The sequence below is a fragment of the Oryctolagus cuniculus genome, chromosome 7 (assembly GCF_964237555.1).
Source record: "Oryctolagus cuniculus chromosome 7, mOryCun1.1, whole genome shotgun sequence".
NCBI classification, from domain to species: domain Eukaryota; kingdom Metazoa; phylum Chordata; class Mammalia; order Lagomorpha; family Leporidae; genus Oryctolagus; species Oryctolagus cuniculus.
The window spans coordinates 70,586,485-70,602,015 of NC_091438.1; the positions used below are offsets into that span (position 1 = coordinate 70,586,485).

The 15,531-nt window shown below is 38.4% G+C and overlaps 1 protein-coding gene across 3 annotated transcripts in view; it reads right to left on the minus strand.

The window, feature by feature from the left end:
* Positions 1 to 9,522: 9,522 nt before the first annotated feature.
* The window catches only part of PALMD (palmdelphin), a 70,223-nt gene continuing 64,214 nt past the window's right edge, over positions 9,523 to 15,531 (minus strand). For all 3 annotated transcript variants that reach the window (XM_070077994.1, XM_008264830.4, XM_070077995.1), the window contains 2 exons: positions 13,963 to 15,045; positions 9,523 to 9,880 (listed from right to left, as the gene is read on the minus strand). In XM_070077994.1, coding sequence (XP_069934095.1) covers positions 9,837 to 9,880; positions 13,963 to 15,045 — 1,127 coding nt within the window. In that variant the 3' untranslated portion in view covers positions 9,523 to 9,836. The remainder of the gene's footprint in view (positions 9,881 to 13,962; positions 15,046 to 15,531) is intronic.

The following is a 15,531-nucleotide window of genomic DNA, read 5'->3' on the forward strand; positions in this document are numbered from 1 at the left end:
TATTCTATATTAACTGCCACATATCAGAGAAAACATGATATTTGTCTTTTTGAGACCGGCTTATTTCACTAAGCATAATGGTTTCCAGTTGCATACTATTCCATAGTGTACTGTGTGTGTGTGTGTGTGTGTGTGTGTATCACATTTTCTTTATTCAGTCATTATTTGATGGACATCTGGGTTGATTCCATATCTTAGCTATTGTGAATTGAGATGCGATAAGTATATATATTCACATAACTCTTTCATATGCTGATTTCATTTCCTGTGGGTAAATTCCCAGGCATGGGTTGGCTGGGTCATATGACAGATCTATTTTCAGATCTCTGGAGGAATCTCCATACTGTCTTCCTTGATGGTTGTAGTAGTTTACATTACCACCAAGAGTGGATTAGGGTACATTTTCCCCCACTTCCTCACCAGCATTAATTGTTTTTTGATTTTCATATGGTAGCCATTCTAACAGGGGTGAGGTAATAACCTCATTGTGGTTTTAATTTGCATCTCCTTTATTGCTAGTGATCCTGAGAATTTTCTCATGTTTCTATTGGCCATTTATATTTCATCCTTTGAAGATTGCCTGTTCATGTCCTTAGCCAATTTCTGAACTGGATAATTTGTTCGATTGTTTTCAGGTTTCACAAGTATTCTTTCTGATGGTGTTGTAGTTTCTGCTTGGCCCCCAAACCTAACTACTGTCTGGGACAAAGAATAACTTCATTGCATTGTGCATCCTTTATTAGAGAGATGATAGTGGAGTTTTTTTATTTTTTTATTTTTTTTTAAGTGTTCAGGTGGTCCTTATTTAAGTAGCTTAGGGTTTAGATATGAACTTCCTGTGTGCCTCTTCTTAAAGGTGCTATGCCACTTACAGTCCTTTTGAACACCTTTATTTAAAAAGTAAACAAAAGCCATTAAATATAGCAAACTCAATGTTTACTACAATATTTTCTTCTAGTTTTCCATTGTAAAGATAAATATAATTCTTTTTTAAAAGATTTATTTATTTATTTGAAAGGCAGAGTTACAGAGAGGCTGAGGCAGAGAGAGAGAGGGAGAGAGGAAGAGAGAGAGAGATAGAGAGAGAGAGAGAGTGAGAGAGAGATAGAGATAGAGATATCTTCAATCCTCTGGTTCACTCCCTAAATGGCTGCAATGGCCAGAGCTGGCCTGATCTGAAGCCAGGAACCAGGAGCTTCTTCTGGGTCTTCCACATTGGTGCAGGGGCCTAAGGATTTGGGCCATCCTCTTTTGCTTTCCCAGGCGATAGCAGAGAGCTGGATTGGAAGTAGAGCAGTTGGGTCTTGAACCGGTGCTCATACAAGACACTGGCACTGCAGGCGGCAACTTTCCATGTTATGCCACAATCCTGGACCTGTAAGTTTTCTTCTTATAGAAGGAATGCTCTACAAAATAAAGAGAAACTTTTTTTTTTCAGAAAAAGCGAAACAAATTCTAGAAAATTGTTGGTTAGGGTAGCATTTATGGCTCAGTTTAGTTTTCTTTTATTATTTTCTGATCTGTGGAAATCAATGTTAAGGGCATAGGTAGTCTATAGCATGAGTTATCAAAGAAATGAATCAAATTAATGTTAATACTTGGTTTTTATCAGGATTCTGGACTCTAAAGTTTATGAAAAGATATCTTGTCCATTTTGCTTCCTGCTATAGTCCAGAGCGCACTAGGAAAAGCTAAACACTGCACATACCAACTAGAAAGCTCTCCGGGCACATGTGGCTTTTGGCTGAATTTCTATTTATCTGTAAATGCCAGTGAAACAGAAAAAAAAACAAAAAAGAAGAAAGGTCCTTGTTTAAGATAATCCATTACAGATGGGAATACAAGAAAGGATTCTTCTGAGTTCTTTTCAAGCGGATTAGGATTCTCACTGTTCTATCCACATCCTCCTTTCTTGACCAACTCTCACCAAGCGCAACTCTGCACGCAGATCATGGATGGTTGCTCTCCTGGAATCTGATTTCGGTTCTTCTCTCCCTAGAAGACGCTAGCCTATCAAGTGCTTGTCCACGTTCTTTCTTCTTGGAGACTTCTTCAACTCTACTCAACATAGATTTTTCCTTGTCCTGACAACTCTTGTAGGGAGGTAGCTGATCTTATCAATTCAAAAAGACTGAGAGCTGGAAGACTGGAGTATGTTTGCTTGTTAATTTACAAACTGGCAAGTCACTTACCTTCTCTGAGCCCTGTTCTATTATCTGCGAAGCCCATCATCCTGAGCAGTTGTGAGAGTCAAGTGAAGGGATTCCAGTAAAAGTTGCTTGTTTTGTACGTCATTGATGATGTCTGCTGTTTGATGAAGTGTTCAACTTCATAGTTTTTGCAGATAAAGTGTGTACTTCTTATTTTATAGAATTTTTTTGTTGTTCATCTTGAAAATGTTATGCTAAATGAAATAAATCAGATGCAAAAGAGCATCTTTTATATGATTCCACTTATATGAAGTACCCAGAGTAGTCAATTTTTTCTGTTTTGCAGAAGCAGAAGGTCAGATGATGGTTATCAGTGTCCAGGGACCAAGGGGAGTTGGAATTATTGTTTAATGGGTGCAGAATATTTGTTTGTGATGATGAAAAGATTCTGGAGATGAATAATGGTGATGGCTGCAAAGCTCTGAGAATGTACTTACTTCATTGAATTGTATACTTAAACATGGTTAGGATGGTGAATTTTGTTACTCTTTTAAAACAAAATTAAAAAAATAAAAAAATCACACTCACAGCAGCACAATACAATAGCCACATGATGGGAACAACTTACATGACCCATCATGGGTGAATGGATGTACACAAATCATGGTATGTGCATGAAACAGAGTAGTGTTCAGTCATAAGTACTGAAGTATTGATTCATGCTATCATGTGGATAAACCTCCAAAATATTTTGCTAAGTGGAGGAAGTCAGACATGAAAGGTCACATACTGTATGATGCCATCTGTATGAAATAATCAGAATGGGTAAATCCATGCAGACAGAAAGCAGACCAATGGTTACCAGGGACTGGTTGGGGGTGGAGGGAAAGGAGAGAGAGGGGAATAATTGCTTCGTGGCTCTCATGTTTTATTGTGAGGGTGGTGACAATGTTTTAGAACTATATAGAGGTGGTGGTTGCCTAACATTGTGTGTTAAAAAATGATACTGAATTGTTCATTTTAAAGTGGTTAATTTTATGTTACATGAGCTTGACCTTAGTAAAAAAGAATATTTGTCTTGTTGTTGCTCTTTGGAAATATGTTTGGGCAAAAAAGATATCTGAGGGTCTTTCTGGCAATAAACTTGTAATGAGTTTAATTTCTTGTTTTGTTGTTGAAGATGTTAATGTAATGGTGTATTTTGCCTGGTCAGATACCTCTAGTCTAGGGGAGAGGAAGCTTATAGGGTACATGCTAAGAACCATTATCTGTTTTCATGAGATCTCCAACTCCTATGTAGAAGACATTATATTATGCTTTGGTCTCCTGTGAGGACCTAAACATTTTTTTTTTCTGACACTGACATATGATAATTGAACTCTTGGGAGAACTTCCGGAGGCCATACAATCCAGGTATGCTGGTAACGTTTGAGTGAGAGATCTTAGCAAACTCATCGTCCCCCTGAAAATTGCTGTAAGCTTCAGAAAGCAGCTGCCTGAAGTCCCCAGAGAGTGAATGGCAGTGTGTGTGTGTGTGTGTGTGTGTGTGTGGGTTCTGGTGAAGGGTCCACACTCAGAGGAGGAAAGCTACTTGGAGTGAGCTCTCTGTTTCCACTTTTTGGCTTCATGGCTGTTGTAGTCAGTGTGGTGCTGGGTGACCAGGGAACCAGAGGAAAAATTCCAGTTTATCTGGCACAGGAAAACAGAGGACTAATGGTTGGGCAACTGCAGCTGTTAGAGTTGGGGGGACGAGGTGATCATAGAAGAGAAAACTCCAGAGGGGGATCCTCAATTCTGCTTGGTCACATCTCTAGTTGACCCCTGAACATGTGTGGACTCTGGCGAAAAGCATCTACAAAAACCACACAGCTAACCTCAACCTTAGAGGCAAGAGGCTGAACACTTTGGTGCTACAATCAGGAGCAAGACAACAGTATGTACTCTCTCCACTCTGCAGGACCATTATGTTGGATGGTGTAGCAAGGGCAGTTAGGCAAGGGAAAAGAAATGGGCATCTATATTGGAAAGAAATAACAAAACTAATTTTTCATAGATAATCTTAGAAAATCTTAAAGAATCTCAAGGAATCCACTGAACAACTACTAGAATCAATAAATGAACATCAACATTCAAATTAACAATATTTCCAGATACTAGCAGTGAAGCAATCTGAAAGCAAAAGTAGGAAAGTATGATTCCATTCAAAATTGCATCAAAAAGATTCAAACACAAGTAAATTGAACAAAAGTGATGCAAGCCTTGAACACTGAAAATTGTGAAACATTGTTTAAAAAACTAATGTAGATCTAATGGAATGGAAACAAGTCTCTTGTTCTTAGAACAGAAGATATCCTATTATTAATGTAGCAATATTTGTCAAATTGATCTACACATTCAACCGTCACTATCAAAACCCCAGATTGCTCTTTCTGCAATTGACAAGTTCACCCTAAACTCCCTATGGAAAAGCAAAGGTGCCAGACTAGCCAATACAATCTCAGAAAAGGATGAATTCGAAGAACATACACTTCCCAGTGTCAAAATCCACAATCTTCGGTAATCAGTGCAGGGTGTTCCTGGCATAAGGAAAGACATATTGATCAAGTGAATGTATTGTGAGTTCAGAAGTGAATACTTAGGATCACTTTATTTTTTGACTAGGTGAAAAGGCATTTTGGAGGGGATAAGGTTGGCCTTTTCAACAAATGGTACCTGGACACTGGAGATCTATATGCAAAAAGATAAATCGAGACTCCTACCTCATAGTATAGACAAAAATTACTCAAAATTGATCACGGACTTTAATGTAAGAGCCCACTCTTAGAAGAAAACACGAAACTGAATTTTCCTGACTCTGGGTTAGGCATTTTTTACCTATATATATAATACCAAAAGCACCATGATAAAGAAAAAAACTAATATATTGGACTTAATCATAGTCAAAATTTCTGTGCTTCAAATGACACCATCAAGAATGTGAAGAGGGGCCATTCCTATGGTGTAGTGGACTAAGGCTCCGCCTGTGGGACCGGCATCCCATTTGGGTGCCAGTTTGTGTCTGGCTGCTTTACGTCCAATCCAGCTCTTGCTGATGGTTTGGAAAAGCAGTGGAATATGGTTCATGTGCTTGGGCCCCAACCACCCATGTGGGAGACCTGGATGAAGCTTCTGGTTCTTGGCTTCAGACTGGCTCAGCCTGGCCGTTGTGGCCACTTCGAGAATGAACCATAAGATAATAGACCTCTGCCTGTCTCTCTCCCTTTCTTCATAGCTCTGACTTTCAGAGGAATAAATAAAGCTTAAGAAAATCGGAGTTGTGTTGTCAAGTAGAATAGTAACCAGCAATATAAATTATTTAGGTTTAAATTTAAATTAAAAATTCACCTCCTTAGTCAGAATCAAATCCTCAAAAGCTACCTGTGGCTAATAGCTACTGTATTGGACTAAAAACAAAATAAACACTGCCTTATTGCTGAAAGTTTTCTTGAACAGGCTTGCATAGGGAGAAATTGATACCTTAAATATTTACATTAGTAGAAGTAAAGATGTAAATTCCATAACTTATGTTTCTAACCTAAGAAGGAAAGAAAGAATTAATTAAATCCCAGGTAAGTAAAAAGAACCTATGAAGAGCAGAAAAAAACAAATATAACATGGAAAAAAATGAGAAAAAAATCACTGAAACACTGAAACAAATGTTGATTCTTAATAGGAAATGGTAAATCTTTAAATACAAGATCAAGAGGAAAAGAAAATGGGCATGTTCCGGCTGCTCCACTTCCTGTCTAGCTCCCTGCTGACATCCTGGGAAAAGCAGTGGAAGATGATCAAGGGCTTGGGTCCCTACCACTCACATGGGAGATCTGTGTGGAGCTGCTGGCTCCTGGCTTTGGCTTGGCCAAGTGCTGGCTGTTGCTGCCAACTGGGGAGTGAACTAGCAGATGAAAGTGCACTCTCTCTTGCTCTCTCTCCCTCTGTCTCTGTAACTCTAGTTTCAAAATAAATTATGAGTATAAAAAAACTATGAGAACTAATTAAATTTATTAGTATTAGGGCACAAGTTGACATGGAAAGAAAATTTTATTTTTATATATTAAAAAAGAAAAAGTGGAAAAAAGTAAAAAGTTAACTCTAATTTTAATAGCATCAAAATAATAAAATGCTTAGAAGTATATTTAGGGCCGGTGCCGCGGCTCACTAGGCTAATCCTCCGCCTTGCGGCGCTGGCACACCGGGTTCTAGTCCCGGTCAGGGCGCCGGATTCTTTCCCGGTTGCCCCTCTTCCAGGCCAGCTCTCTGCTGTCGCCCAGGAGTGTAGTGGAGCATGGCCCAAGTACTTGGGCCCTGCACCCCATGGGAGACCAGGATAAGCACCTGGCTCCTGCCATCGGATCGGCGCGGTGCGCTGGCCGCAGTGTGCCAGCCGTTGCGGCCATTGGAGGGTGAACCAACGGCAAAGGAAGACCTTTCTCTCTGTCTCTCTCTCACTATCCACTCTGCCTGTCAAAAAAAAAAAAAATTCTTGAGTTCATACTGATTTGAATAAATAACGAAGTAAATTTTGGAGAGAACAAATTTTCTAGAAGAAATAATTCTAGAAGAATTAAAATAGCTATATAGACTCTCTGCCTTCAAGGAGAAGGAGCCTAATTCTCTAAGTGTGGGCTGTGTGTAGAGGAGTAGATTGAGTACATTATGCAAAGGGGAGGAAGAGTAACTGCAGTGACCTGACCAACACTCCTTCAGCCAAGTGATCAGGGTCAACACCAACAGTGACAAATCATGTTGAAAGTATGTGCCCATAGCCGGCACCGCAGCTCAATAGGCTAATCCTCCGCCTGCGGCAACGGCACCCTGGGTTCTAGTCCCGGTCGGGGTGCCACAGTGCACCGGCCACAGTGGCCATTGGGGGGTGAACCAATGGAAAAGGAAGACCTTTCTCTCTGTCTCCCTCTCTCTCACTGTCCACTCTGCCTGTCAAAAAAAAAAAAAAAAAAAAAGGAAAGTATGTGCCCTTGAAATGGTAGGAATGATTATGCTACTTTCCCTCTATAGTCTTCTTCCCCCCAACTCATAATCCCAGTCTAACTATGAGAAAACATCAGAAAATATGGAATAGAAAGATTTCCTGCAAAACACCTGAAGAGTAAGTTTCAAAACTGTGAAGGTCATCAAAACAAGGGAAATCAGAAAAACATAATAGCCACAAAAAGTCTTAGGAGATATGCAAATTAAAGGTGATTTGGTTGTCTATATGGGATCCTGCATTATAAAAGGATGTTAGTGTTAAAACAGTAAGGGAATCTGAATACCATATGGGACTTTAGTTAATCACTGTGTGTTACTATAGATTCATTAATTATTGCAAATGTATCATAGTAATGTTAAGAAATTCATAATATGGAAAACTGGATGCCTGGTATGTGGTAACTTTATACTATCCTTCTCTATTTTCCTGTTCATCTATAGCTAGTCTTAAAGTCTATTAAGAAGCAAGATATGGTTATCATAAAGCTACATTATGAACGATTTTAAAGAGTGTTGTATTGGTATATATCCATTGAATAGAGAGAATCTTTATCTAGATCTGTACTTAGAAGGTCAACTGATTTTTAGCAAAGGTGACAAAGTAATTCAATGTGGAAAATATAGTATTTCAAAAAATAGAGTTGGAACAGCTGAGTATCTACCGAAAAATAGTTTTCTTTAAATCATACTTCACGTACTCTTTCCTGCACTTTTATTTACTTACTTTTCTTACTCCATTTAACTAAAAATGGCCCACAGACCTAAATGTAGGCACTTAAATGTACAAAACATCATGATGTGAAATGATGCAGGGTATGGTGTTTCCACTCTTGATGTGTGACGTATCAACCAAATTTGACGATAGACAGGACACTTGCGACTTTTCATTCACTGAGAAATTGAATCCTCGGGCAACTGTGCGAGGCATGTGGCATTTATCTAATTTGGCAGATAAGGAAACAGGCTCAAGTAAGTTGCTTGTCGCCCACCTGGTGTGGTAGACACTGCTAGTGCCTGTCGTACCCCCCAGAGTCCATTTCTGCAATGCCATAGCTGCCCTGAGGCAGTGCAGATTTCTGTTGACATGGTGCCTCCAGAAGTATACTCTGTGGATCTTTTTTTTTTTTTTTTTTTTTTTTTTTTAATTAATCCCAGGCCTTCTCTGAAGCTGCTGCGCCTGTGTAACTCTTGTGACAATACAACCCAGAAGTGTGGAGGAGTTTATGCTCCTAGGGGCAGCACTCAATCAAAAACCCTTGGATTTTCAATAGGGCTCTTTGTGGAAAGTGTCTCAGAAATTTAAACCCCCAGATTTCCCAGGACATTTCAGACTGGCAGAAGGAGCTGTCCTCCCTTAGAGATTAGCTGCCTCTTGCACAGCATCTCCCTGGATGCCTGTGCTTCGCAGGTTAATGGTTGTCCTCATGAGCTGCTTCTATTTTTATCATTGTTTCAGATCCATAATGAAGATAAGGTCCTTGGATTGAGTACCTGGTTCCTGGCTTTGGCCTTGAGCCAGGCCCTACCTTTGCTGGCATTTGGGAAGCGACCCATTAGATGGGAGACCCCTCTCTCTCTGTCTCTCAGATAAATAAATTGAAAAAATATGGAGTCTAATATCGTCTCAGCTGAAAAATCTAGTTCCTGTGTTGGGAAGAAACAGACTAGTCACTGAGAGCGAAGACCCAGACAATTTGTACTGCCATAATGTAGGGAAAATGTGGGAATAGATCTTGAGGATGTAGGGTGGAGGGAAGTATAATCAGGCGTGGTAGAAGAGAATTTATTGGCATGGGAATATTCCCCTTCAAATCAGGATTTAACATTTTGTCAAGAATCATTAGGAATGACATTCCACAAATACACATACTTATTCATTTTAATATTAAGATTCTAACTTGTTCACAGGAATTGGTCACACCTTAAACTAGATATGTATACTTTGAGAGTATGGGAAGTCGTTTAACCAACACCTTCAGGTAATAATCAGTCATTACACCATGGGGTTCACACTGGACTGAGTGAGAGGAAGAATGCTACTTTAAGAAGAACGGACACACCAGTTACCATTTGAAGTCATGTACACTGTCAAGATAATCTGAAGCCATCCCCCAAATGGGGTAATTATTTCATGTGTCTTTTGGATGTATGCAAGGGTTTAAAGTCTGATCATAACAATTGTCTTTGTCCTTTGCAGAAGGATAACTAGTTGTCTTCCAGTATTATTGATTTGGGATTACTCATCAGATTTGAAGATGAATGTATGACGAAACATAGTGGCTCCGTATGATCTTTCCATCTTTATGTGAGCAAAGTTATAATGTCAGTTAGTGTAATACAGTCAGAATATTTCAAATAACTTTATTTTAAAATTTACAAGCTCTTATTAGAAATGCTTTGGTATTAACGCAATAAAAATATACTGGTTTTTCCCCCCACTGAATCATGTCAAATAACTGGAAAAGTAAAGCATTTTTTCTTCTCAGATTTTTGGATTTTTTTTTTTTACAAATAATGGCTATTACTAATTCACATGGCTTAATATGGGTATATTTATAATTTTTTGGACTTCAGAAAAAAGAACAAAAATCCGGAAGAGCAATTTTCATACATTTCTTAGCTGCTTCTCCAAAGGATGTTATCATAGATGCACACCTATCAGATCACTTTTTTCCCCAGCTTTGCCATTCTCATCCTTAAAGCTGTAAATTAAAGAAAAAAAAAGAGAGAAAGTTATAAAAAAAAGATTTAATCTCTACTCCAAATGACCATTTCATAGAATACAGGAAATTTTAGAACATACCTCAGATGGTTTTATCCAACAATGTGAGCATTGTTTTAGTAGCACAAAAAGTAGAAATAATAAGCTATGGTTAACTTAGGGTAGAGGCAGGTTCAGAACGAAAAGGAACCTATTTCTCTAAGTATTAGAAAAATTAGTAGATCAAACATAGTAAAATTTGGATAAATACAGGGTTGGTGCACATTTTTGCTATTAGCCATAGATTCACATTTCTATAGGTCATTGACTATGTTTTGTGTATATTTCTGTGCTATGTGCTACCACAAATAAAAAGGTATAGACATTTAAGTTCTACTACATGTTTGGGTTATGTTTTAGCTCATTCAACTTGGTTATATGAAGGAGCTCTCTCCTTTGGATATGCAATGACAAAAAAAAAAGTCTTCATTGATGAAAAGGCGTGAGCCAATAATGAAGAGTGGGAATGATTATAAAATGTTTCTGTCAAGCTATAAATATGCTTTCAAACGACAAACATCTTTTTTGACTGTATTCTATTGCTAATGATATAACAGATGTGAAAAACACTTTTTAAGCTGTAAATTTAAAATTTAAAATTATAATTCTTCTCTAGTATTCTGGTATCATACCCTTAATGTTCAAGACTTTAAGGTATAGCTGCCTAAGTCATATTCCAAAAATTGAGAGATGCTTTCAAGGCACTGAGTTCATGACTGTATTAATGATCTAATATTACATTCATGTGTAACATGGCTCCAAAGCTAGTTATTTCACTGATTGCATAATTTTGTTTAATGAAAAAAATAAAAGGGAAGATATGTTCTCTCATTTCCAAGTCATATATTAGTTATCTATTAGCAAAGAAAATGATCCCATCTCTAAAAAGTCCTTTTGAACAAATATGAGAAGTGTTGAGGATGCAATACTTTAAGAAGACCATGATTTTTTATTGTCACTCCACTTACATGAAATATTTTCACTTCAAAGAAGTTAAATGGCATTATTTCTCCTGAAACTTTAAGCAGAATGATTATTTCTAGAGGCATAGCTAAGACTATTCCTTTAGGTTTAAGACTGGTTGTTAAACTTTGCTTTGTAGGAAGCAGAATTGTCTCTATTGCTAGGAGCTGTTGGATGGTGAGCCCTGCAGAGGACTGTAGTTTTGTCACAGGAGGTGAGCAGAAAGCAGAAGGAAGTCTTTGGAAAGTCTCCTCTCCTGGATTTTATGGACATTCACCTTGCCCATATAGGCCCAAAAAGACAGCACAGGTGAGAGACTTTTTGAAGGGCTCTTTTAAGGCAGAGACAAAGTCCTCTTCCCAGCAGTTAATTGTAACCTTGAGATTCTGTAAATCAAGCCTACCTGTTTGTTTACTGCAGACATTCAATAAAGTGTGTTAGAATCTGCTTTCTTTTCTCTAAGCCTATGGAAAATAAAAGGTATGAATGCTAGGCAGAGCCTGTAGGGCTAGAGCACATAGGCAGTGGAAGGCTCCATGGAGCAGTGGCTGAAAATCTTGGGTCATCAACTCTCTTTTGGATGTCCCTTTTCTGATCCCTGCCTCCTCTTCCTGTAGCAACTTCAGACCCATCATTTCCACTGGCAGAACTTGGTGGAAGGGAGCTTGTCCTCTTACTTTCAAAAGCCCTTGGCCCCTAATGGCTGCCATAGATTGACAAGTTCAGCACCAACAGCATGTGAATTCCTCACATCGTGAAACACCACTGGCATTTCTAGGAGGGAAGAGTAGAGATAGAAGTACAAGAATAAGTGGATGGGGATTAACAAGACAGCCAGCTGTCTACTTGGTGGTGGTGGTGGGGTAGTAGCGGCTCCAAGGAAAAGATTGGGGCCACACAGTAGTGGGAGTGTCTGGCATTGGTCTATAATTTAGAATGTGACTACATTATATTTGTCTTAGCAGATGGACATACTGCGGCCTAAAATTTTTTGTCATGTTTTACTCTGTTTAAAATTTTGACTAAAAAATCTTGTCTTTAGAATCTCTGGGCTCAACTACTTCCCGTCTTTTTTCTCCCTTTTTGTTGTGTTTCAAATTAAAAATTGTTCATAGAGAAGACCTTGATAAGTATATTTATACTAAGGGAAAAGAGGCTAACAATTCTTTACTGTTATGCTTACTAGGACTATTTATATTTAATAGGAAACCTATACTATAAATAAAGGAGTTAAATGAAAATTGGGATTCAAGCATCATAAGCATTTTTTGGGAGATTGTGGAAAAAAGCCCAACGTAGTTGGTGTTTGTTAACTGGGATTGCACGGGTGACTATCTTCCTCATATGTGGATAGCTCTTGATGGTATATGACAATATAAATGACCTATATTAAAAGCCATTTAAAAATATCAGCTCTTTAATTCATGTGTGGAATTGGAAAACAGGGATGTAAAACAATATGATGGATGGCAAGGAATTTGGAGCGTTCTGTTTATAAGATACTTTGATTGATAGCACAGAACTTTGTATTGTTACTTTGTCTGGAATATGTTTTCCTGTTTTTATGATTTTAGTTCAGTGGCATGATTAGTGTTGTCTGGAAACATTAGTCATTTCCTGTCATTTTCTTTGGGGTAGGTGTGTTGACATGGTTAGAGGAGAAGGAATAAGGGTGTTTTGGAGCAGTTGGCTAATATCCAAGTTCAAGAAAGGAGGGGTTTTTAATGGGTAACACCACTGCTATTGACCATAAACAGTATGCTCCTCCTTTCTATGTCTTTTGAATTGTCTTAAAATCAATTTAAGATGCAAAGTTTGATCGGCAAAGAAATTTCATTCAAAAAGGAACTTATTATCTGTAGGTTTTCATTGTGGGGACCCATTGCTCAACTATGATTGAGGAAGGTATGCATATACTTCCCAAATGTTTAGAAAATCTTCAGATAATTAATTTGCAGTCGGCATACTTAACTACTAGAAATAAAGGAAAGGGTCTGTTTCATTGTGTTATTAGAAATCCAACATTAGGTTTCTGGGTTGCAGAGCAAAAGACCTTTTAAAATTGTGCTGGTACAATCACACTTCTATGGAATTAACAGGCTGTGTTGCTGGATTAGTTGGTACTTAATATTTATTGCTTTTTAATGTGAATTCTTCCATTAGAGACATTTAAAATTACCATCCCTTTCAAATGTCCTGCACCTGAATGGCTGGGTAATTTTACATTTCTCTTTAGCCAAGGCAAGCACTATAAGCTAAGGTAAGCATTAAAAGTGATTTTGTCAGGCTCTTATTTATTCTTTATAAATGATTATTAGAATACGGTATTTAATTGATAAAAAGGAATCTAAAGTTGAGGAACTATCACTTTTGTAGAAAAAGTGTTGAAGTTTTTTCCTTTCAATGCTAAAATATCCAGATAGCTATAATTCTATAAAAATTTTGTAGAGAATGAGAAATGCAAATATATAAAGAGAAAAAATAAATATGGGAAACTGGAATGACCATGCAAAGTTAAGTGTTGCAGGTGATGTAAGGCAAACTGATATTGTATTTGAAAATGTAGAAAAATTAAAGTTACTAAAGCTATAAAAGGACAGAAAAACAATATATAGCAAGGTAATAAAATATCTGGAAAATAAAATTTGTTTCTTGTATTTTCTTGCAAATTAAGGCAATTTGTTAACTTACGCCTACACAAGTTTAAGCCACAGTGGGGCACAAATAAGTAGATGTCATTGGACTCCAGAGGGAAAAGATATGTTATTAATGATCCAAAGTAGTAGTGACCCAAACACATTCCCATGTAGTGCCCTACCATGACAGCAGATACAGTTCTAGTTACTTAGGTCAATCAATGCACTGTCCTAATAAGGCAACAACTTACATTCGAAGTGACTTAATCACTATCCTGTGGTACTGAAAATTCAGACACCATCAATAAAAAATCTCAGGCGCGTTCTGAGGTGATCAAAGAAGCTGAATGCGAGAAGGTTTGCTAACGCACAAGAAGCTGTTACATGACTGCACAGCAGTGGCATACCTTGCCATTTCTATTACCTGTTAAAGACGGATCCTCAGTCCCATCTCCAGCGACTGGGACATCGAGTGGAGAGTGGTGGGCAGGGCTGCCTAGGCTTTCTTCTTGCTCTTTCAAAGACATGGAATTTTTGTGGGGAGAGTTGTGGTTTGTATTTTCCTGGGGACTAACTTCTGATCTCTTTCTAGGAAGTGGTGTGGGTTTGGTTGGCTGGTAAACCTGACTGTGGGGAGCGATCGGATGGAAGGAGGGTTCCTCAGCTTTGCCCTCACTCTCCTCCTCTTCGTCATCAATCACAACCAGTTCCGCGTGGATGATCCCATCATACCCAGCCAGGAGCTTCTTTTCTTCCTCATTGTCTTCTGCCTGCTGATACCCCATGAAGATCATGGTCACAGGTTCTGCCTCATCCACATCAGAAGGCAGGGAGTGGACGATATTATATCTGATGTCCTCCTCCTCCTCCTCCTGGCAAGGGAGTGACTTTCCAGCTGTCGCCTCGCAGGGGTTCAGTCTGGCCTTTGGAGAGGGTGCATATTTGTCTTGTAAGATGTTCGAGTCTTCCCAGGGAGTCGTTAACCTCTTTTGTGGGGTGAGGGGCATCTCTTCTGCTTGTTGAGGCACTGACCGGGGATGAGGGACTGGCCGAGTGGGACCAACATGATTGAGGTTGTCACCTCTTTCCTCTGAGAGTCCATTGTCCATATGATGTGTGGATTCATTTACGTCATTGCCCAGTCCATTGGCTCGAATCTTTATCCTTTCTTGAAAGTCTGGTACAGGGGTTGCCTTTTCTCTCTGTGGGGTTGTAGGTCGACAAAATGGATTGGCGTATACAGGCTCATGGTATTCCGTTGGAGATTTAGAGTTTCTTTCTGAGGCTTGTCTTAAAAGATCTTCTACCTCCACTGGGGCCAGGCCATCTGTGCCATTGTACGTGGCACTGTGATTGGAGCTTACAGCATAGACTGACTTTTGCCCATCGTCATAAACTTTTATTCCTGTACCTTTGAAGTCATCTGATGGGAGAGGTATTGAAGACAGAACTGTACTTTCTCCAGTCTTCAAGTCTTTTTCAACTTTAATTTCCATGGCATACAAAGCTGTTAAGAGAGGAATTTGATCTTTGACTTAACTTTTTCTTTGATAAACTAGCCAGTTTTCATGGTATACATTTTTTAAAAACTTTTATTTAAGTTATACAAGTTTCATGTATTTCATATATCATGGTATTCATTTTTATGCTGAATATACTCTTTGATTTATGTAAGATGTCTCTTTTCAAAAATCCTCAATTTTACTCATTAATTATATCATGACTGATACAATAACAACATTGATTTTTATGGAAAGGTGGATGAAACTGTTGAAAAAATTAGAAGGATTGAAGAAGATAAGCAGATTGGACAAGAGAAGCTGATGGTTTCAAATAATAGGAATTTTCACTAGGGAGCCAAAACAAATCTTTATAATTAATAAATTCACAAGACATTTACACATTTTTGCTTGGCTCAATGGGAGGGATGGATCTCAGTTTAGGAAGACTATATTGCAGTATGCATTGCAGTAGATAAAATGTCTTGCACAGT